The 25,530-nt window shown below is 33.1% G+C and overlaps 1 protein-coding gene across 1 annotated transcript in view; it reads left to right on the forward strand.

Moving 5' to 3' along the window:
* Znf654 (zinc finger protein 654) overlaps positions 1–25,530 on the forward strand; it is a 79,121-nt gene that overhangs the window by 26,490 nt on the left and 27,101 nt on the right. The window contains exon 3 of the mRNA XM_010602888.3: positions 18,168–18,249. Within this exon, the coding sequence (XP_010601190.1) occupies positions 18,168–18,249 (82 nt within the window). The remainder of the gene's footprint in view (positions 1–18,167; positions 18,250–25,530) is intronic.

Raw genomic sequence — 25,530 nt, forward strand, 5'->3', positions numbered from 1 at the left:
AGGAAGGTTGGAAGTTGCAGTGTTGAAATTATCTGGGATGTACAACAAATAAAAAGAATTTAAAAGTCTGTGTACATTGTGCTTTAAAATTTGTGCATGTTTAAAATTGTAGGAGGAAAGAAGAGTTTAGAATATCACATGTTTGATTTGTAAAAGTGAAGCAGTTTTTAACTGTATTGTTTAAAAGTAATTTTTTTTTAATTCATTTTGTGACATCTACAGGAAAACAGGAGTGTTTAGGATTTTTTGTTTGTAAATTAAAAAATCTTAACCTAGATAAGAAGAAAACAAAAAAGAGTAGGGATTATTTATTAGATAAATCTTTACACCAGGGAAGAGCAAGGACCAGAACTTGTTTTATGATCTTCTGAATCCAGGGAATAAAATTACCACTATTCTTTTTCTTTGCCTCTTTTCTCTTTTGCCTTAAATCTTTCTTTTAGAGGTGCCAACAGTTCTAGGTTGAGCTTAGTTTTTTAATGAAGGGAGAAGAGTCCCACTACCACCATGACTATCACTTTCTCTTCCAAATATATTTTGGGGAGATCTCTGATGCAGCTTGGGTTATGTGTCCAGCATTTGGATTAGTTACTTGAGGCCATACTCTTAAGTGAAATAAATAAGACACACATGTGTAAATACCAAATAGTTTCTCTGGTATGAAAAACTAAAAGTGTAAATAAGATCCAAATTGTATAATTGACAATGTGAAATAGGAAGAAAAGGGCTAAGGAGAAGAGGGAAGGGTAGGGGAAAGGAAATAAGGGAAAATAAAAAAATATGAGAAAATGAAAAAAATGGAAACAAAGTCTTGGTGGAATGGGGGATGGGGTTAAGGGAGGGAAGAGGTATGGGGAAAAAAATGAGAACCAAGATATGTCATGTGAAGGTACAAGATCCTAATAATAAATGTAACTGTACTGTATTTTTAAAAAGTACCAATAAACTCAATGAGAAAAAAATAAAATAAAATAATTGATTAAAGAAATAAAAATGTAGTAAGGTTTTTGGCTCAGTCTGATGACCAGCCCCACTCTATGGCTAGGGAAAACAGGAATATGCATTGGCAGATCCATCAAAATGATGGTAATATTGGGGAAATGAGAATTTCCTCAAGAAATACATGAGGCAGTCTGAAAGAAAGCTGGCTAGGCAAAATAGATGTTCTCTACAAAGAATATTTTATTTTGAAGACTATCAAACAGTTATAGCTATCTCTACTGATTTTTTTTTTTTTTTTTTTTTTTTTGTACCAAGGATATTAAGACCTTGTGCTTGCAAGGCAGGCACGGTGCCACTGAGCTACATCCCCAGCTCTGTACTGATTTTTGAGGAAAATAAAATAAGCATTAAAATAAATAAATTATAAGCAACAAATATTTTAAGTAGAATCAAATATTATATAAGATGGAGAATACTAGGTAAAAAAAATAAGTTATTGGGATTACTTATTAAGTAGCAGTATTTCTTAAAAGAAAAACTGTCTGCGTTATTTGAATTTACCTGAACAGAAAAATAAACAGTATTTTCCAAACCAGAAGAAAAAAATGGGGAAATAGCAACACAGTACTCCTTTTGAGAGTAATAAGTCTATGATTATAATTTATTTTATTTTAATAAATAACAAAAAATTTCTAACATTTCATAATTGTTCATTTATTTTTTGTAAAATTCTATATTCACTTCTAGGGATAAAAGAGAAAATAAGATAGCTAAGTCATGTTCTAAAGACCCTACAGAACTAAGATACTAAATAAGCATTATGTTTTGTAATTACAATTTGCAGATATCTACAGTGTGTAATGAGAGACTATGACAAAGAACTTAGAGCTGGTCTATGATTTTAGGGGAAACTTCAGGGTGAGCTAACTACTTGCTGAAGGAATGATAGGAATAACTTTGAGGAAGGAGCAGAAAAATCTCTTAGGGAAAGACAAATAGAACATTCAAGGCAATTGGACAGGAAACCAGAATATTAACAGAGTTATATTTAGTATCTGTTTGTAGAATTCTTTTGTATGATATATATCATGTATTTAAATTTTTGTACCCTTGACATTAAAAGGTATATAGGTGAGGTAAAGAATTTATTACATAATGTCTAAGATTCTGTCTTATATAAATATCTTAAATACCTTAGTTACTTTTCTCTCATTGTTGAGACAAAATACCTCACACTCAAAGTTAAAGGGGGAAGTTTTATTTGGCTTAGAGTTTTTAGGGGTTCCAGTCCATAGTTGGCTGGCTCCAAAGCTGGGTGATATGGCAGATGAGCATTGCAGAGGACAGTTTGTTGGGGGGGGGCATAAGGTAAAGCAACAAGCAAAGACCGTAGCTCTTTCTATCCCTTATATCTTATCCAGGCTCCTTAGAGCAGGTAGCACTCACACCTTTAATCTTAGTGCCCTTGATCCTGGCATTGCATTATGAATCAATTCCGGCACAATGGCTCACATTCTAGATCCATCCACCTATGACCACATGAGGCTTTAGGAGGACATCTAGATATGCCATAACAATAAGCATATAATTAATATATACATATAATATACATGTACAACATATAGGTTACTATATTCTCTGACAGTATTGTCTGGTGTGTGTGTGTTGTCCATAGGCCAAGAGACTAAAAACTATGTTAAAATTGTGTTAACATAATTAAGCTATATGTTCTAACTATGTTAAAAACTGTCTGAAAACATTGTTAAGATGTTCATTATATATGCAAGGAAAGTTGATTCTATTTCTATTCATACTTGAGTATTTTTTCAAATGTTTTGAAAATGAATATCTTAAGTTATATTTTCCAACATTATATGGGTTGACTATCTTTATAAGCTGTATTTTTTAAAGAAATGAATATTTTGTTCTCTGTATACATATAGGTATTTGAACTATATAATTTTATATAAAATAAAGGCAGATTTCAGTGCTGCCATCCCAGGCTTCTTTTGCCTGACTGAAAGTAAATGTTTATAGATTTCAACCTTCTGGGAAGAGATGAGTTATGGGACAGAAGGTATTTGCCTAACAGCTTTAGGTCCACAGATATCACTGGAGGAGTGAACTCATTCAGCTAGGAGCATTTGTATGTGCGGTGGTGAAGACTGAAAGTCTTAAGTCTTTATCTTAAAATGTCAAGTTGCCTAGAAGACCAAAGACTTCTCTTTCATGGAACTAAGTAGGTATACTTAGCGTTTTAGAGTTTCTGTCCTATGCAAAAATGTGTAATGGTAGATACTAATCCTTTCCAATTATACTGTTTAATTGTACTATATTACAAACATAGCATTTGTGCCTAACCTCAGTTTCTCCTGTTACAACCAAATTTTATTTGGTTGTATTTATAACCTAAGGCAGTGTAATCCTTTCTAGTTATAATGTTTAATTGTACTATATTACAAAGATAGTAATTTGTGCCTAACTTTAGTTTCTTTTGTTACAACCAAATATTGATAGGTTTAGGCCTCAGCCAGTATAGGATCCAGGCTAGAAATGAAGGAAGAATGGCTAGTTATAGAGGTACATTGTGGGTTCCACACCAGTATATCCCATTTCCACAACAGTGTATATGGTGCTCCTACTGATTTTTTTTACTCTTATTGACCAGCTCTTAATACCTTTTTCAATTTTGCATTCATTATCTTCACTAGACATTTATGGCAGGCAATCTTACTTATTTTAGAAAGAAATATAGACCGCTTAGCCTTCTGTTTGTTTTCTCTCTTTTTTAAAAAAAAGAGAAATATTCTTTTTTAGGGCAAGTCCTAGGCTTAATTCCACTCCCTTGCTAAATCTCATCAACACTATTTTGTTCTTTATCATTACATTAGAATGTTTTGTTTTCAGGATTTATTGTAGCTAAAGTCAATATTAGGCAAGTGTTTTACCACTGAGCTACCTCCCCAGCCCAATAAAGTCAATATTAGACAAACCTGTCTACATTTGTTTATGTTGGTGATAGTTAGAAACTCAGCATTTCATTTATTGCAATTTGTAACAACATGTTTATCTCTGTAATTTTGGTATTTATTGTACCTTCTGTTAATTTTATAAAGTAGTTTAAATTGTAGTTGTTTTATGGGCAAAGAGAGGAATAATACATCGATATATTTGTTTTGGTGAGGATAAAATGTGATAAAGTGATGAGATATACTCAGTTTTTACTCATATTGGGTATATATCAGTTTTTAGAGAGATATTTATCTAGTTTTAAAAACATTCATTTTTTAATATAACTAAAGAAAGGAAAGCTTGATAGTTTTTGTGCATTCATACTGACCAAGAAAATTAAAGTGAAAAATAGAAAACAACTGCTATATTAGATCAATTATTATTTAGAAGATGTATATGGACACGGTGTAAATTCATATATGAATTTTTCTGATATTTGAATGGCTTAATCTGTGTTGTCAGATCTCTGAAAAACTACAGATCTGAACCTTGTAATGTTTTTCCATTAAATTTATTGGTACATTTTAGGCAAACAGTACAGTAATATTCATCATTAGGATCTTGTATCTTTACGTGATGTATCTTGGTTCTTATTTTTTCCCCATTCTCCTGCCCTCCCTTCATCCCTCCATCCTTACCTATTTACAAAAACTTTGTTTCCATGTTTTTCCCTTTCTCATATTTTTTTCTTTTGAACCTTCTAATTTTTGCTTCCTTCCTTCACACTAATATTTTTGGCGTGTGTGTGTGTGTGTGTGTGTGTGTGTAACTTAGTTTGTTGACATGTATAGTCTATATTGTTCTTAAGCCTTGACACCTTGAAAAGTCATCCCTTCTAATTTTGGAATGGAGGTTTTGTTTTATAGAAATAACCTATAATACATTCACTTTTTTCATTTTCTTTTTTATTAGGCTCTGATTAGGAAAACGTAAGCCATACTAGACAATTAGAAGGAATTTTATTGTTAGGATCATTTTCAAAGCTATTAAAAGATCTAGAGACAAAGAGTGATGATCCCAGATATAAGCAATTATAGCAAGTTATTAGCTCTTAAAATGGAAGACAAAGACAGAGGAATTACTAGAGCCCAGAGACTGTTGATAGCTGATGAGGGGAGGAAGCACTGATGTATGAGAAGGGATCTCTGAAGCTATATAACTACTGTAGGAGATCCTGAAACCAATAAGCAATGGAGAGCAACCCTTATTTCTCCCTCCTTCCTGACTTCTAGTTTTCCAATTTTGCTTCCCTTTAGTCAAATGTAAGGAAGCCAGGTATTACTTTTCTTTTAATTGAAATTTTGTGAAGATAATTCAAAAAGTATGATTAATATACAATGATATATCCTTCCTTGCCTTTTATATATACTTGTCCCCTAGTTTATTTTCTTGCGTTTTCTATCATTTACATTGTTGACAAATACTAATAAATTATTCACGGTATTTGTACTTTTATTTTCACTTGGATATCCTTCCCCAATAGCATACAGAGTTTCATCAAAGTCATTCTATTGGCTATGAAACACTTAGTCTTATGGATATATGTAAAAATTAATTAACCAGTCCTTAACTAGTGAATATTTAGTTTTTGTTCTAATTATTTGATATTACCAACAACTTTTTGGTGCATTACCATGTACAAATAACTTTTGTAGAAAGATATTTATATGCCTTTGATACATCCTAGGAGAACTGCTGTATGTATAGAAATGAATGGAATATGTAGGATATTTGTATAGCCAATATATATCCTAAGAGAACTGCTAGATCCAAGAATATGAGATTTTTCATTTTGGTAGATATTGCCAAATTTCCTTTATAAACTGTAAACTAGATTACATTCTTGGCAGCAAAATAAAAGAATTCCTGATTCCTCACTCCCTTGTCAACATAGTGACCAAAGTAAAGCAATTTTATTATGACAGTTTTCCAGAACACAGAAGTAGAAGGGACAGTATAAAGAACCACTCTTACCTCTCACTTTGCTTTAGCAATTAGTAATATATTGTCGATCTTGTTTCATTTATACCTTTCTTCTCCTTTCCAATACTACTTATCCCCTTGCCTCAGCCTCTCAGGTAGCTGAGACGTGCATGCTGGTTAGGCAGAAGAATACTGGCCATGAATTATCTAAAAGTTTGAAAGAATTATTCCATAGATCCAGGAACTTGGAGAACTCCAAGCAGGATGATCTCTCTCTCACTCTTCTCGCTCTCTCTGTCTCTCTGTCTTTCTGTCCCTGTGTGTCTCTGTCTCTCCCTCTTTCCCTCCTGCTTTCTCTCCTCTCCCTCCTCTCTCCTTCCCCTCTCCTTCCCCTTCTCCCCGTCCATCCCCCAGCTTTTCCTCCCTCTTGTGTACTTGCATCATATTCAAACTGAAATTCAGGGAGAAAAATTCAAAGGGCAACCAGAGAGGACAATAACTTTAAAGAAGAATAAAGATAAGAAATACACTAGACCTCTTTAAAAACTATGCAAGCCAGAACACAGTGTAAAGTTTAAAATGATAAAAGGAAAAACGGTCCTTTTTAACTCTTCCTTTAAGAAAATATATTTTTAAAATAAAGGAGAAATAAAGTTTGTTAAGGTTTATATCTAAATGTCCCTCCCAAACCTTCATGTGTTCATGGGCAGGGTTTTTCAGAAGTGAGTGGATCATCGGTGTACAAACTGAACACTGGATTAGTCTATGAATGGGTTTATAGCTGGGTGTGATGGTGCGAAGTGAAGCCTGGAGGGAAGATGTGGGTCACTGGACATATGGCATATATCCCTCCTCCTGCCTTGAACTCTCCCTGCTTCCTGCCCGCCATGCCATGAGCTCTTTCTCTTCTGCTATGCCCTTCTGCCCTCTTGCCCAGCCTTGAAGTCAGCTAGGTATGGACTGAAACCTCTACAAACTATGAGCCAAAACAAACATTTCCTCTTTTAGTTCACCGTGTCCCAGTGATGATAAAGTAACTGAGACAAAGACCTTTCAAGTTAAGCTAAAATTGAGAAGTTATTCCTAGCACGCCTAAACTACAAAAGAACAGTAAAAGTTCTTCAAGCAGCACAAATACTGGGCAGAAATTTGGATGTTCCTGAAGAAATTAAGAAAGCTGTATAATAAAAACTGAAGATAAATATGAAGTTCAATTTTTTTAAGTGTTGTAAATATAACTGATGGTCTAGAGCAGGGATTGATAAAGCATTTTTAAAATGGTCAAATATTTTTGATTCGCAGACTCTGTGTCTCTTGTAACTGCTAAATCGTTTTTGTAGCACAAAGACAGCCATACACAATACATAAATGGATGGTTATGGCTGTGTTCTAATAAAAGCTTTACTTACCAATAATCCCTTAGTGCCTCTGAATTTTAAGTCATAGGAAAGATTCTTTTAGAACCAGGTTATCTTAATTTTTTTCTGATACTTGAATTATTTTTTTATATTTAAGTATTTAATCTAGTTTGAATATGTTTTCACATTTGTAAATTAGACCGAATCATTTTTGTTTTTCAGCATTTATAATAAACTTGCAAGAGACACACCTTATTATCAAAGACATACGTATAGACTGCAAGTGAAAGGATAGAAAACAATACTCCATGCAAATGGAACCTGAAAGCAAGCAGGAATAGCTGTATTTATATATGACAAAGCAAACTTCAAGACAAAATTAGTCAGAAGAGATAAAGGCCACTATATATTGGTAAAGGGAACAATCTACCAAATGTATACATGCACCAAACATTGGCATGCCCAACTTTATAAAACATTCAACATAAAGAGACACATAGGTCCCAACGTAATAATAGTAAGTGACTTCATTACTTCACTTTCACCAGTAGCTGGTCAAACAAAAAATTAACAAAGAAACATCAGAGATAACACTATAGATCATATGGACTTAACAGATGTCTACAGAGCATTCCATATGATAACATTTGGCTATCCAATGAATTCATATGCTGCTACTTAACATAAGGCTACTGATTTGAGATGTTGCTTTCGTCATACTAAATTTTTATATGCAAGTGGTATAATAATAACCTTGGATTTTGCACTGGTTTCATTAACCTATTTGTTCATGTTCCAATACAGTGTTGGTTTAATTAATGTTGTACACTCCACCCTGTCTCTTAACTCTTGCTTGAATTTGCTGCTCCTTCTTTCCATATTGTACTCTGGCTTTTTGCAAATCATTTAGTGTTTCAGTGTTTTCTTCATGTAGTTTATCTGACATGATATCTGTACATTGGCTTTCAATTTCAGGGATTTTTTTTTCCCTCTAGAAATTTTTGTTGTGCTATTGCTTTTTATAATCTAATCTTGTTCTTTGTATTTTCAATACTAAACTATTATAGTCACATTTTATATTGTTTCTAATTTCAGTATACTAAATCTTTGTCAACATTCTTTTCTTGGCTCTTGCTCATGGTGCTATATTTCCTTGAACTGTATGTTGTAGTTCTTGTTATCATTTTAGTTGACATTATAGATTTGTATTTTTCTTGGAGTGTATATTGGAGTATTTAAAGCCTGAATTAAAGGTAGGTTCTATAGAAAGAGTTTGCATTTGTTTTTTTCCAGGTTCCTGGGGATATTACTAGCTTAGGAATTAAAGAATTTTTGGACCACATAAAGTGGTATGAATTCAGATCAAAAGCTTTTAGGAATGGATTTTAAAATAGTTTTTTTTTTTTTTCCTGATTTTATACACAGTTCCAAGTTCAGACACTAGCTTTCCTTTAATCTAGAAATGTGGTAAGGTGGAAGGAATGTATAATGAGCATATGTGAGTTTTTATGTAAGGCAAAAGCCAGCTGTTTTATCCAGCATTTTAATTATTCTCAGAGGTACGGTCTGTTAAGGCACCTCCTAGAGTTTGTCAATTTTTTTCCTTTTTATACACAGTTCCAAGTTCAGACACTAGCTTTCCTTTAATCTAGAAATGTGGTAAGGTGGAAGGAATGTATAATGAGCATATGTGAGTTTTTATGTAAGGCAAAAGCCAGCTGTTTTATCCAGCATTTTAATTATTCTCAGAGGTACGGTCTGTTAAGGCACCTCCTAGAGTTTGTCATATTCTGGAAAATACAGTGTGGTTTCTTTATTTTTGTCAGTATATAGATCTACAGAACTGTGTGAATTATTTCCTTCCTCAATAAAGATGTGTTACTGAAGAAGTTATTTTAAAAGGTATTGGAAGGTTGAATATGTCAAGAGTAAATGCTCTTTATTAACACTAAATAGGTGAGTAAAAATTTCTATATGATACCAAAGTTAATACATACAGAAGAAATCTTAAGAATTGACTGTTTCATAGTATGAGTAACAATATTTTATTCTATGATTTGACTTATGTCAAATAGACCTAAGTTATTCAATTTGGTAAATGGATTTCTTGTATTTGAATAGTTAAGTATAATTAGCTGAATTTTCTATGACAGGTAAATAAGTGGCACTCATCCATGATCTTGTATTTCAGCATGAAAAGTCGTGATGTAGTACAGAGATTCAAAAAGGAAAAGCAGTTCTGGTAATATAGTAACATTTTATATGTCTCTGTCTGTGTATTTTAAAGAAATCTGGTTCCTTATCATTTTAATATATGGGAACATAGTATCTGAATTTCATGTGTCCAAGTGACACATATGTCCAAGGACATAAATTATTTTATAAATAGAAACTCCAGTAATACTTTAAAATTTGCATGAGTATACTGGTTAATAAAAGGCAAATACATAAGTATGGTTACAGTTTTTTTTTAATTCAAAAGGCATGCAATTCATAATGTATTTGTCTCACTATAACTTACTTTTAGTCACTTGTTTAGTAAATTTATCTTGGATAATTATTTCAATTTAGGCACCTAAACTGTAAATAACTCCTAATTTTGCGTAAGACTATAAATTAATTTTAGATTATTAACATATTAAATTTTAAAAATATGTATATAACTAAGATTATGTTAATGCAAGACAATACACATTACATTTTAAACATACACATGTACATATACTGTAGAGAAACATGCTAAATTTAATGATAAAACATAATGTAAATATTAATAGTAATAAATCTTGTAATCTTTTAATTTAACCACATATTTCAGTAATTCTCATAATTTAAGAACATTGTGTTATATTTTACCACAACTGGCATGTGCATAGTTGAAAAAAATAAGTCTCTGAAGATTTTGTTTCCTTGTTGGTGTGTTGAAGGAAAGTTGGGATAATAATGTCAATAGTAATAATTATGTTAGTACTATACAGGCATACCTCATTTTATTGTGCTTCAAAGTTTTTTTTTTTTTTTAAGTGAATTGAAGTTTTATGGCAGCCCTGTATCAAGCAAATCTATAGGCCTCATTATTCAAATAGTATATGCACACTTTGTTTTTCTGTATCACAGTTTGATAATTCTCAGAACATTTCAAACTTTTCAAATATTATTATATCTGTTATGCACCTGTGATCAGTGACCTTTGATGTTACTATTATAACTGGGGGTATCAGGAACTATGACCATATTGGATAAACTTTGTTTAAAAATGTGTGTATTTTGACTAATTGGCTGTTCCCACCCAAGCCCCGCAATCTCTGAGATACAACAGTATTGAAAATAGGCCAACTAATAATCCTACAGTGGCCTCTCAATATTCAAGTATAAAGAAATGTCATATCTCTCACTTTAAATCAAAAGCTAGAAATGCTTTAAACTCAGTAAGGAAGGAAAGCCAGGGCCTCTTATCCCAGTTTGTCAAGTTATAAATGCAAAGAAAAGTTTTAAAAGAATTCAAAAGTGCTACTCTAGGGAACACATGAATGCTAAGAAAGTGAAACAGTCTTATTACTTAAATGAAGAATGTTTTAGTGACCTGGATAGGAAATTAGAAGACCACATCATTCTCTTGAGCTAAAGCCTAATCCAGAGCAAGGACCGAACTGTCTTCAATTCTCTAAAGGCTCAGAGAAGTCAAGAAGCAGAAGAAAAGACTGACACTAGTAGAGATTGCTTCATGAGGATAAAGGAGAGAAGCTGTCTTTGTAACATAAAATGGGAATTGAAGCAAATGCTGATGTAGAAGCTCCAGGTTATCCAGAAGATCTAAGATAACTGATGAAGGTAGCTGTGTCAGTCAGCTTTCCATTAAAGTAACAAAATATCTGAAATAACCCTTTTAAAAAGAAGAAAGAGTTATTCTGGCTAGTAGTTTTGAAGGTTTCATTCCATGGTCAGTTGGCTCATTGCTTTTGTGCCCATGGTGAGCAGGAGTGTGAGGAAACTGTGCCTCATGAGCACCAGGAGGCAGAGAGGAAAAGTGCCCCATAATCCCCTTTAAGACATGTGCCCAGTGACTTGGGACCTCCTGCTGGCTTCAACTTTTGAGCTTTGACTACCTTCCAGTAGTGCAACAGTTAGAATCACCTCTTTCATTCATGAGCCTTTGGGGGACATTTAAGATGCAAACTATAGCTGACATTTAGAAATGGGAGGAAAGGAGCTAAAGATGTAGGGAAGGTGTGATACGTAGGGGAAGAACAAAAAGGGAAAAGAAAAAAATGTGAGAGAATGAAAAGATGAAAATAAAGTGTTTGTAGATGGGGAGGGGAGGAGGGGGTGAAGGGAGGGCAGAGGTAAGGGGAAAAAAATGAGAATCAAGACTTGCCATGTAAAGGTACATGATCCCAACAATGAATGTAACTGTACTGTATCCCTAAATGTACCAATAAACTCAATAAAAAAAAAAAAAAAAAAAAAGATGCAAACTATAGCAGTACCTAAACTAAATATACTTTCAGTGTAGATGAAGTAACCTTTTAGTAGAAGATGCATGCTGTCTAGGACTGTGACAGCTAGAGGAGATGAGTCAGTGACATACCTCACAGCTTCAAAGGACAGGCTCACTCTGCTTAGGGGTTAAGGTGGTTCATGATTAAGTTGAGGTTTATTTGTCAATATGAAAACACTAGGTCCCTTACGGATTACACAAAATTTATGCTGCCTGTGTTCTCATCAGTGGGACAACATTTCAGTAAGTCACCAATTTAAGAAGATTCAAGTTGTGAACTTTAATAGGTTTACTGCATAAGACTCACTTTGTTGGCTTACAAATGAATCCAACTTAAGACCAGCTCTCCTGGTATAGAACTCCTTTGTCAGTTGAGGACTTACTGTACTTGGATGATAGCACATCTGTTTAAAGCATGGTTTATTGAACATTTTAAGTGTAGTGTTGATTCAAAATATTACTGCTCAGTATAAATACAAATGGCTCCTGAAGAGCTCTGAAGCCCATAGTTCAAGGAGTACTTTAGACTTTCAAGGCTTATTATTTAAGAAATATATTTTCTAAGATTATTCCTGAGCTACTTTATGTAGTGATTTTGCTGATGGATCTGGGCAAAGTGAATTGAAAATCTGTAAAGGATTTACCATTTTAGATGCCATTCAGAACATTTGTGATTCAGGGGATGAGGTCAAAATACTATATCAGCAGTAATAGAGATTTGGAATAAATTGATTCTCACTGTCATAGATGACTTTGAAGGGTTCAAAACATGAACGAAATAATGGTAGGTGTGGCAGAAATAGTAAGATAAGTAGAATTAGTAAGTAGAACCTGAAGATGTGACTGAATTACTGCAATGTCCTAATAAGGACAAAATAATTACCTTTTTTTTTTGGTACTGGAGATCAAACTCTGGAACTTGCACTTGTGAAGCAGGTGGCCGAACCACTGAGCTAAAGCCCTGGTCCTGAGAATTACTTCTTATGGGCAGATAAAGTGGCTTCTAGTTGTGTGTTGTGGTAGGTGCCTGTGGGCCGAGCTATTCAGGAAGTTGACATAGGATTGTTTGATCCCCATAAGTTGATGGATTAGGCAACATAGGAAATCACTGTCTTGGGGGGAAAAAAAGGGGTTTCTTGAGATAGAATCTACTCCTGGTAAAAAGAGGCTGTTATCATTGCTGAATGACAACAAAGGACAAAAAATACTGTACTATTAAAAACTCAGAAGGTAAAGCTAGGTTTGAGAGGATTAACTCCAAGTTTAAAAGTTCATATTGTAGCATGAGATGCTGTTTTGATAACCAAAATGCTGGAAACATTACCACATGCTACAGAGAAAATTTTCATGAAAAGGAAAGCCAACTGATGTAGTAAACTTCATTGTTATTGTATTAGCAGTTGCCCTAGTCACCTCACACTCAGCAGCCATCAATCTGATCAGTCAGAAGTCATCAACATGGAGACATGACTCTATCAGCAGAGTATGACTCCCTGAAGGCTGAGATGATCATTAATACTTTTTAACAATAAAGTAGTTTTAATGAAGGTATGTATAGTTTCATAATAATGCTATTGCATACTTGGTATAATATAAACATAACTTTTATATGTACAGGGAAAACAAAAGATGCAAATGACTTGCTTTATTGCAATATTTGTTTTATTGTAGTGGTCGAAACTGAAGTACAGTATCTCCCAGGTATGCCTCTATTATTAACAGTAAATATGTGTGCAACTAACTACAAGGGATTGTTTCTCAGGTGCCTTTCAGAAAGCAGCTATTATTATTTGTTTAGAAATAAACTAAAAGCACTGAGATGTTAAGTAACTTTCCTAGGGTTACACACCAAGTAAAGTTGGAGCTGTTATTCAAATTTGAACAGTATAGGTCTCTAGACCCATACTTTAAAGGGACATAGAGTAAACATCTTAGGCTTTCAGCCTCCAAGGTCTCTGTTGCCTCTGCTTAATTCTGCCACTATAATGTGAAAGCAGCCATAGTCGATATGTAAATAAATGAGTGTGACAGTATTTCAATAATGCCTTACTTAAAAATAGATACCCAAATTTCATGTAACATTCTCTTGTTACGAAATATTCTTTTGACTGTTTCTTTCAAATAATTTAAATATGGTTAACCATTATCTTGTGCACTGTATTAAAATTGACCTTCTTTTGGCTAGATCTAGTTTATAGATAGTATTTTCCAGCACTGCTCTAGTCTACTCCTTTTATTTTGGGGTCTAACTTTGTTCTGTTTTGTTCATTTACTGTGTACCTTGCAGAGTTTTCTTTCACGAGAACTTGATAAATTGATCTTTATAAACATTTAGTTGATCCTTCACCTTATTCAATAAATGATATAAAATTTGAAACACTGTTACTTCTACATAGTCTTAGAAATCTTACTTTAGTAATTTCAAATTTTCTTATAGTTGCTGTCCTTCTTAATTTTCCTTTAAGGCAGTAATGGTTAGACCATGTTGTTTTGTATTTATTTCCTCTTGTTTTGTATGTGTTTCTTGTTTTATTATTAATCATGAAATTGGACCTTATTATTAAAGTAGCTAATCATGGGGTCATGCACAGTTCTCTCTGTATTGATTTCTTTTTTGTATTTATATAATTCAGACAATAATTCTACATTTTTTGCTGTGGTTTAGATATAGTTTGATATAGTCCCCTGAGTCTTGATGTATTGAAATTTAATCCCCATTTTGAGGAATTAAGGGAGTGGAAACTGAATTCTATTATGGTGTTTAAGGTTGGGACCTTTGTGAAGTTACTTTACTTAAAATGACTGGACTTGCTTTATAGCAAGCTTTATAAGCAGAGGAAAAGAGACCATAGAGACATATACTTATGCATGTTCCTTGTGTCTTGCTATGTGATGCCTTAAGCTACTTTGGGACTCATCTGGCAAAAAAACAAAAACAACCTTTATCAGATGATACCCCACCACTACCTTGTACTTCTAGAACCATGAGCCAAAAGTAAAACTCTATACTATATTAGGTAGCTGGTCTCAGATATTTCACTATAGTAACACAAAACAGACTAATATAATTCTGTGTTATATCTGACTCTTTAGAAGGTTATGCTAATTTGCTTACAATTATAAATTTAATGCCATAGTATATTTTCTTTCCACTAATAACCTTTTTATTTTCTTTCAATACACTTAATTGTTCTAATCAGTCAATACTATCTATTCAACATTATGATACAGTATCATTCTCTTCTACTGAGTGCAAATTTCATTACTCTTTTCACTTGTTACAATAGATATATCAAAAAATACAGACAAATCAGTTGTATTTTTGTTTAGACAGAAGGGAGTTTATAGGCTGAGTAGCTAGGTGAAATCACATAAGCAGGTCTTAAGTAACAAAGATCTCAAAGGACATAGGTGTTTTAGGAAATGCAGAAATGAAGAGCATGGAAATTATGGTAAAAGATTAGTGTGTAAGGGTACATTTGGATAAGACAAAAATATTAGGTAATAAATGAAAAATTTGGATTTTTTTTTTTGGATGTAGATCTGTGATCTCAAAATATCTAAATAGGATAGGAAGGGAATATAAGTGATAAATATATCAACCAGGCAGTGTACTGGTAAAATAAGAAAGGTGGATGGAGACTGCCAAATTGGAAGGGAAGAGTTTATAACCTATCTAAAGGCACTAGCTGCTCAGCTTATTCTATCATGTAGAATTACAAGACTTGTGTTATTGGAGTTCCTGTTTTTCAAAAGCACTGAGAAATCTAGAAATATTATATCATAATTTTAAAATGTTGACAACCAGTTAAATGGTTTAAAGCGATGTATTCATATGAAACAAGTGTGTAAGCAGAAGTTATGTGCCTTAGATGGAACAGTTTGTAACATCTGTAAGCAGTGGAATCATTTTTATGTTTTAGTAAGATACAAATGGCAGCTATGTTGAACTTGGACTTTTAGAAAGTATCGAATAGCAAGAGTGGAAAAAGGTCCATTCGAAATTTAAAGATGAGATAGATATAAATTACTAGTGCTTTGTTAATAGGGATGGTGAAGATTAGGGAGATACTTTTGATGGGACTTTTTCCAAACATACTGATTAATAATAAAATGAATACAAAAGGGTTAATAATAAAAAGTAATTTTCCCTTTTATCTCTGGTCCTTAAACCTTACTTATTCTATACAGATTTTACTAATTTGTTGTGTATCCCGCTAGCCAATTTGACAGTATATAAACTTTATGTGTTGGTATAGATCTGCCTTCTATTCCTGAACTTCTTTTACACAAAGATAACAATATCTAGTAGTCCTCTCTTATCCATAAGGGATGCATTCCAAGATTTATATGCATGACACTTCAGTTAGTAATAAACTTATGTGCTGTTTATTTCTACATGTCCCACAGCACTATTTATTACATAGTAACAGGGTTAATCTATCTTTTTATGTTTTATCCTCTGATAACTCCTTTTCATCACTACTTTTGTACTGAGGCCATTTTAAGTAAACTAAGATTTACTCTTCAACACAAGCATTACAGTGCCTTGACAATTGTTTTGTAACCATGGCAGCTACTAAGTGTGGCAGGGGCAGGTAGCTTATGCAAGCAGAGCAAAATTTCATAATGCTCTGAAAAAGGTGTGCAATTTAAAACTTCTAAGTTGTTTATTTCTGGAATTTTCCATTAAGTATTTTTGGGTCACAGTTGACCATAGAAAGTGAAATTGTGGATAAATATATGTCTGTATCTCTGCTTAGCAATGTATCTTGGGGTTTTTCATTTATTCATATAGATGTAACTATTCTATTATTCTTATTAATATTTTTATTATATTTCCTTGTATAGTTGTATTTGCAAGTAATTTACTCTGTCACCTATGGTAGACATTTAGGAGCTTTCATCTTTGGCTAATAAAATTTGTGATGTACTTATATATATATATATATATCCTTAAATTTGTGTCTTTGAACTTACATGTGTGTATTTAGAGTATGAAATTCTTATAAATTGAACTGCTAAGTCAGATGATATGTGTACATTTTAAATTTTAATGAATATTAATGTATTGCCCTTAAAGGAGCTATAATCATTTACATTCCCTCAACAAGATAATCACGGTCTGTTTCTATATATCAGAGCCATCAATATATTAAATGTTTGCAAATATTATAGAAAAAATGGCTTTTCATCTTCAGTTTTTGCTTACTAAACAGACTCTTTTCATATTTAAAAACTCCATTTGCATTTATTTTCTATAAAATAGTCTCTCCCAATTTTCTACTTCATTGCTGACTCTAAAAAAATTACCTGTGGAAGCTTAATAATTAAAGAAAATTAGCAAAAATTTTTTTCTGAGTATGTCATTTTGCTTGTGTTTTTTATTACAGTTTTAAAAAACTATATTCTCATAGTTATATCTGCATTTAAAAATTCCAGTCTTCATTTATGATTTTATTAATACCAAAACCATTTATAAAAATACAACGTTAGGTATTCTTAGTTGAATTTTGGAGGGATATGTCGTTTGTATAACTTTAGAATTGATAAAATTTTAAAAAATAATTTTATAGTTCTCCATGTTCATGATTAGGAAATAGTCCTTCCTTGCCTTCCTTGCCTTCCTTGCCTTCCTGCCTTCCTGCCTTTCTTTTTTGTACCGGGGAACTCAGGCGCTTGCGCTTCCAAGAACTGCTGAACTAAATCCCTGGCTTCTTTATGAACTCAAGAATTATTAAAAGAATGTTAACTATTTAGTAATACTATTTTCAAAATTATTAAAAAAGGAACAATTTGATCATTCCTATTATGAATGAGATAATCAAGTACACCGAGAGTCTAAAGAAATCATATCACTTATTAGATATACTTGCTGATACATGCTCAAATAGAAACACAAGCTGATAGTTTCATAGTAATATTCTCTAGCATATCCTAGAATTAGGTTTTTGTTTCAATTTTATCCATTCTTTCTATCCTTCTGAAAAAATACATTTTGAATTTTCTCTGTGGCCCACTGTTCTTGGGCAAAACTGCACTATAGATCACCCTTCCACATACAGCCACCATGTTGTATTTTACTGAATTTTAGTGCTTCATGCATAATGTTAATCCTAAGTAACATAATTGTTTTATTCTATAGAATTGTCAGTATTTTTTGAAGACATTTATTTTAAAATCTTACTGAAAATATGATTTTTTTTTCTGGTACTGGGGATTGAACTCAGGACCTTGAGCTTCTGAGGCAGGCACAGCACAACTGAACTAAATCCCCTACCTGAAAATATGAATTTTAAGTGATACGGTTTTTTAAGTCAAATATCTTAAGATAAAATATTTGATTTTAGATAGCCATTATCATCACTTAATAATCTTATAAACTGGAACAAAAACTCAAAGAAGCAATTAAAGTTATCATTTATTCTTTCTAGGAGTTTCTTTGAGTTGCTGCTGTTCTTTGGAAGAGATGAGTTTTATGAAGAGCCCTTAAAGGACATTCTTGGATCATTCCAGGTAAAATAGTTCACTACTTCATATTTTATTGAAAACTCTTATATTTTCCCCCTAAAGGTTGTTTATTGTTATTTATTGTAAAAAAGTTTTTTATGGTCACTTAGGTAACAATATTTAACATCCTGTTACCCTGACAGATAAGAAAGATCTTAAAACTAATTTTAACTGTTTTCTTAAGCAGTCTATTGATAAAATTCCAATTCCAAATTCATTAGACCAGAGCTGCTAACATCTTTATTGATTCCTAAGCATATTTTGGATATATGCTAACTTTTTTTTTTCCTCAAATATATTTTGACCCTGGTGAAAATGCATTTTTCTTGCTAGACTAGATGCAGGTGGTTATGCCATGCCACTTTTTCCTTTCCCTGATCTTTTCAACTTACCTTAGACTGCACAAGCTAGAAGGTAGATTTTTTTAAAATCTGGTGTAGACTAGAAGAAAATAAATCCAAATAGGATTGCCAAAAAATTGCAGGACCTCTCTAGATTGCAAGAACATTTGAATCACACATAGTGGCATACAGCTGTAATCCCAGCCCTTAGGAGGCTAAGGCAAGAGAATCAACACTTTGAGCTTAGCCTGGGCAACATAGCAACATCCTAGCTCAAAATAAAATTTTACAAAAGAGCTTGGGCTATAGTTCAGGCCCCAAATGCTGGCCCTACATGGAGGAAGCTCAGGATTCAATTCCTAGTACTGGTTAAAAAAATTTTTGATCTTTTCTCCACTCAGTTGCAAGCCACACCTACCCATCCCCGTTCACTCCATGTGTCAGCTCTTCACTGTAGTGGAATAAAGGAAAACATATTTTGAGCTCTTCTAGGGTCAAAGTCTCTAACATATCTTAAATGTATTATTATAGTGTTAAAGGCTTGTGGTATTATTAGATAAGTTATTTGTACATTCTACTTTATTCATTCTTAGATTCAACAAAAGGATGAATTTTCATGAACTCTCGATCTAATTAGACAGTATAGTCAGGCATTTAAAACTTCTTAATTTTGCATTTCAATTTTCTTTTGACCTCTCTGTTCTTGACTATCCATACTTGAACTTTTGCTCTATGGTTATTTAACAAATCCTTTTAATGTACAAGCCACTAAGCCCTGGGAAAAACAGTAGTAAGCAAAAGAGAAAATCTCTACTATTGTGGAGTATAGTAAATCAAGCATTTAACGAAAAGAGGGTGTTTTAGAAAAGAACAAATACCCTAGAGAAAAATCAAGGCAGGACATGGGGATAGAAAATGCTGGAATAGACAGTTGTGGTGCATAACTGTAATCCCAGCACTCCCAGCACTCTGATGGATAAGGCAGGAGGATTTCTGTGAGTTAGAGGCCAGCCTGGGCAACATAATGAGTTCAAGGTCAGCGTGAACTACATAGTGAGATCCTGTTTCAAAATACAAAAACAAAACAAAACACAAAATGCTGCAATAGTGGTACTGAGGAAAGATTTCAATTTTAAATGGGGTGGTCAGGCAGTATTTTATGGAGATGTCAGCTGAGTACTGATAATGGGAACTACCCAAGTATTTGCAGTCATTGTGACAATGCTTAACTTCTATTTTACGGATATGAAAACATAACATTTGCAAAGGGATGTATCATTTTATTTCTCCTTTGAGCAGAGTATCCATTCCATTATCAGAACAATCCCATGAAGGAAGTTTAAGATTTTGTATCCTACTCTTATCCATTCAATAATTGTAATCCTGATTAAATTCTAAAGCCTATCTCCTGACTCCCCACTTACTTTAAATCTCTGTGCTACTTTTGTAATGTTTCTTGATGTGGCTTCTTCAAACTCTGAATTTTCTTGAGCATTCTAACTGCTACCTCCTAGGAAAGGTTTTGCCTCATTTCCATTTTTAGCTTCACCTGGGGAAGCATCTTTTATTTTCTGAACCAAGTTACTGCTGATTCTTCCCTGGCCTCTGACTCAGTATCTAGCAAAGGTCAACAGGTAGTCTATCATCCATACCTCCTTTAAATCTTATATTTGCTAAGCGTATGAATTCTGCAGTCTTTGTACTAAACCTTTAAGAATGCAATAACAATAAGTGGTTTATTTCTATCCATCTTTTATACAGTCATACTAGCCTAAGATGACATTCTCTCTAGAATCATAAACAGGACCACAGTGCTGCTTATACTTTAATATAAAGATATCACCTGGGGGGCTGGGGATTTAGCCCAGTGGTTCCGCTAGGCCTTGCAAGCACAAGGACCCGAGTTTGATCCCTGGTACAAAAAAAAAAAAAAAAAAAAAAAAAAAGATATCACCGGGGGTATGTCAAAATTCAGATTATGATTCAGTAAAGTGCGGTGGAACTTAATAATCTGCACTTTTAAGAAGCTCCTGGGTGGTACTAATGGTGTTAGTTCCTGTACCTCATTTGGAATAGCAAGAAAGTAACACTTGAGTGAACTTTCTTCTGTTCTTTACCCATATCATATGTTCTGACTTTGTTATTTGTTCTCTATTATCTTGGGCAAGTTACATACTTTCCCTAGTTTCTCATTTGTAAACTGGGGATGATAAATGTACTTGCTTCATAGAGTACAAATATGGACTAAATTAGTGAAGTGCTTGGCATCATTCCTGGCAAAATGATGATGTCATTGTTCTTAAGGTAGGCTGTAAAGCCTGTATGGTGAAGGGTGTAGGTTTTCAAGTCATACTACCTGAATATCTGTTTATATAAACAGACCAAAGCCTAACTCTTAAGCTTATACTCCTTCATAAATTTTTGATCTCCTGAAATCTGAGTTGTACATATACATTTTTAACTCTTCTTGTGTACTGATTACAATTTTCTTCTGTGCCTTGTTCCAAGATGAATCTTCATTCTTATAGCTGGATGTTCTACTTTCTGGCTTCTAAAGATTTGCTTCTTAGCTCTGACTTCCAATTATTTTTCTTTACCTCAACATAAGAAGATGACACACTTATCATATGATGTACTTCTCTCAACATAATCATCATCAAAAAATCTTTTAGGTCTCCAGAGAAATGATAAAAATGTTGTAAAATTACGGAAAATTTCATTGCAAATGCTGGAATCTAGGATAAGGGTCTTAGGCCAAAACATTCAGACATGCAACCCAATAGAGGGAGAGGCCAAATAATACTTGATTGAATGTGATGAGAGAGGGAATACCTGAGAGAAATAAAGAAAGAGTTTCCAGTGGTGTCTAATGGTGCTCTTTCTCACATACTTCTGGTCCCCCTCCATTAGGCAGGGGCTAGAAAAAATGGAAGATGTTGATTTGGTGGATAGCCAAACTCAGATGTCCACCAGGTGTGCAGGTATAGCTCTGCCTAAGAGCCTTCTTTCCAATGAGCAATTCAGTCTGTTCCATTACTCAGAGGTAGGAAAGTCTTTAGAGACAAGTGTGGTTATCTTCCACTGAAACTTCTTTTTTACTCCATTATAAGCTATTGAATAGTCAACTAAACTATAGAACATATAAACTCTATTGTTTTCTCTTTATTTAGGCTTGAAGGATTTGAAATAGACATATGTATTCACCTATAAAAAGTTCTGTTCTAGATGTTTTATCAAAGCTGACCAAAAGAATAAATACCTTATCATAAATTATATGGAAATGTAAGACAACAAAAATTTTAAAGGATTTATCGTGTTCTTGCTGAGATTGAGTGCAAGGTATCTGCCATGCAATTAAGTGAAATTGTAAAGAAAGATTAACCCTGAAGAATCTATGGAAGTGAAGTTTTGTATGGGGATTTGAAACCTTTAAATTGAAAGTGCTGTGAAGGCAAATAACAGTAGATTAACTGCAGCTGAAGAATGTATGGACGTGAAATTTTGTATGGAGATTTGAAACCTTTAAATTGAAAGGGCTGTGAAGGCAATTAACAGTAGATTAACTGCAGCAAAAAACAAATTAGTGAAGGAAAAAATCCCTAAAAATTATTTTTCAACTCACAATTATATTCAGGCAACTCATTAGAGTTTACAATTTTCATAACATAGGAAAGTTCCTGTAAATGTGAGATCCATGTAGAACAAACAGAATTCTTACATGGGGGGAAAAAGGCTAGTGATGAACTCTGCTATAGTAACAAATACTAGACAAAATAATGTCCATGGAGTTTTTCAAGGAAAACAAAGATTTAATAATACAGCTTCTGAGCTCTATAGTGTATGGGTGAGGTGAACAGAAATAAATACGTGGAAAATAAATCTACTAGTAGGTCTTTTAAAAGAAAAACAAAAGTATGCCATACAAATAATATAAACATAATAGAAAAGATTTACCTGAAGAAGTAAGTCAAAATTAATAAACTATTGTGACTATAGCTCTCTGAAGATTCTACTAATGTCAGATGATTCTGGTAAAAGGAAATACAATTTGTAAAAACACACATAATGATTCTGTATAGCAGTTTTGAAAGTATGGCCATTTTCACTCTATTGGTTCTTCCTACCCAGAAACAAGGGATGTCTTTCCATTTTCTTATATCCTCTTCAATCTCTTTTTTCAGAGTACTAGTTTTCAATATACAGGTCTTTTGCTTTCTTCATTAGATTGATTCCTAGATATTTCATTTTCTTGGATGCTATTATGAAAGGAATTGTTTCCCCAGTTTCTCTCTCAGTGAGTCTATTATTATTTGTGTTCAAGAAGGCTATTGATTTTTGAGTGTTGACCTTGTATCCAAGTACTGTACTTAGTCTGTCACTTAAGTCTAGATGTCTTTTGGTGAAGTTTTTTGGGTCTTCTATGTAGAGTATCATATTGCCAGCAAGTAATAAGTTTAACTTTTTCCTTTCCTGTCATACCCTCGTTGAACTTTAATAAACATAACACTATGAACTGTATTGTCAGATCATTTGCTTTGTGGTCCCTTGGTTCCCACCATGTATAAGGAAATGGGGGACAGTAAATATATTGTATGAAAATATTAAATACTTAAGGAATCTACTTTGACAGTGGGTAGAAAAGTGAAATTAAAATATTCTTATAAGAAAAATATAAGGAAAAAGGTTTCACTGCCTATGAAAGAAATATATTTGACAAGGATACAGTTAGCATTAGGAATGAACAGGACTGATGTTAAAATTGTTCAGATTATTAAATCATTTTAGAAAGAATATATTCTTAAACTTTGTTGGAATGGATAAACTTTTGATAGTTTTCCACTGGCATTTTATCTCTTTCAAATAGTTAATTTTGCTTAATACTTATTCTCTAACACAGAAATACAGTAAGCCCTGACTTACCAATGTGTTCCACTCCAGGAGAACATTACTAAGTCGGATTCATTTCTAAGTCTGACAAAGTGAGTCTTGCACATCTTTGACACAAATATACAGTGTATGTTGCTTTGAGCTCCCTAGCAGTCCCCACCACATCACCACTGCTTTTCCTCTTCCTTCTGGACATCCTGGGCTCTGATTGAGCACTGTACTACTGTATAGTATGGCACTGTACAGTAAGTACACAACAGTGCAACTCTGACAGTGTCCAGCAGACCACATGAGCTATTTCCTTGATTTGTTCACCTCTACAAATGTACCTAATACCAAGTTCCTTTTTCATCTGTAGAAGTACTCAGGAACTTGCTTTATTTATATTTTGTGCATTTTTAAAAATAATGTTCTACTTGAGAAACATCTTAACTTCAAGTGTTAAACTTGTGTAATATGAAGAAGTTCAAGAGGCAGAATTACTTCAAGCATAACATTTAAAATAAATGACAGGTAAGCTCAGTAGGCCAAGAACAAGCCTCCACATGATAGGAATGAGAGAGCATCAACAGATTGTTTCTATTTCAGGAAGGTCATTACACCCTAACACATGCAATGGCTAAGTCATCTCAAGAGAGGGTACTACACATTATGCATTGATATTTATTCACATCTGTATCCAACTGTAAACAAAGATTTTATATTCTGAGGATCATACAAGTCCAATGTTTTCTTTCTTTCTTTTTTAATGTTTTCAAACGTAGTCACCTAACCTAAATGCCTTCAAAATCAATTGCAACTAATTCTGAGAACAAGATCTGAGTTATAGTACATAAAGGCTAGACTAGAGTGGCAACTGTAAAAATGGCAAGAAGTAGTAGGTCAGGCAGTTAAAGAAAACTGATAGGCTGTTAGGATCAAGAAGGCAAACATGGGCTGGGGATTTAGCTCAGTGGTTCCACTGCCTGCTTTGCAAACGCAAGGTGCCAATTTTAATCTCCTGTACCAAAAAAAAAAAAAAAAAAAAAAAAAAACAAAAAAAAATTTTATTTTTTGCCATATAAAATCTTATGCATAGTACTTAAATTAACTATTCCCATTCTGTTAAAATATTTGGACTGCTTCTGATGTTTAACTCCTACAAAAAAAAAAAAAAAAAAAAAAAAATGCAAACATAAGTTTTATATTTGGACCCAAACTCAAGTGTGTTCAGAAATAATACCTAAGACAAGTAGTATCCAGGCTTCTATAACTATACTTTACAATATTTTTTGTAGTCTGAGCACATATTCCCACATATGTATTTATTATTTATGTACATACATACTAATATATACGCTATGAAATACTAAAAATGATAAAAGTAAAAATATTTTAAACACTGTAAAACTGAATGACAACACTATGATGAAATGTGCTTCACAGTATTTTTGAAAAATTTTAACACTAATTCAATGTGTGTGTGTGTGTGTGTGTGTGTGTTTATGTGTATTTACATTTTTTTTTTTTTTTTAATCTCAGCTGTGTAGCAGGTGTGCATCACCATGACTGGCCAAAGTATAGCAGTTTCCTTTGATGCTTAGTTTTAACTGTTGGCATAAGAGAAAAGCATACTTTGGGTAGTAGGAAAAATGTTCCTTTCTAAATCATGATACTTGGTTTAAACTCTTTTACAAATTATGCAGTTTTATTGAAATTTTAGTAAATTTCTGTTATTACTAATGTCAATCAATTATTCTTGAATACTAATCACTCTTTTCTGTTTTGTTTTGTTTTGTTTTTTTTTTTCCTGTGGTGCTGGGGATTGAACCCAGGGCCTGGTACACGCTAGGCAGGCATTCTACCACTGAGCTGTATCTCCAACCTAATGCAAGTGTTTTAAACAAATATTAAAAATGCATTAAAATACTTTGGTGAAAGGTTTTTCAACAGAAAAGTCTGTTAAGTTAGTTACGTAGGTGACATAATGTTTTCTAGTAACAATAATCATGAAGTGATACACGTCCAGATATTCATTTCAAGTTAGTTTCTTTTTAAACACTTGTGAAAAGTGGTTAAT

Source organism: Fukomys damarensis, unplaced genomic scaffold, assembly GCF_012274545.1.
Source record: "Fukomys damarensis isolate Sample0158 unplaced genomic scaffold, DMR_v1.0_HiC HiC_scaffold_24, whole genome shotgun sequence".
Classification (NCBI taxonomy): Eukaryota; Metazoa; Chordata; class Mammalia; order Rodentia; family Bathyergidae; genus Fukomys; species Fukomys damarensis.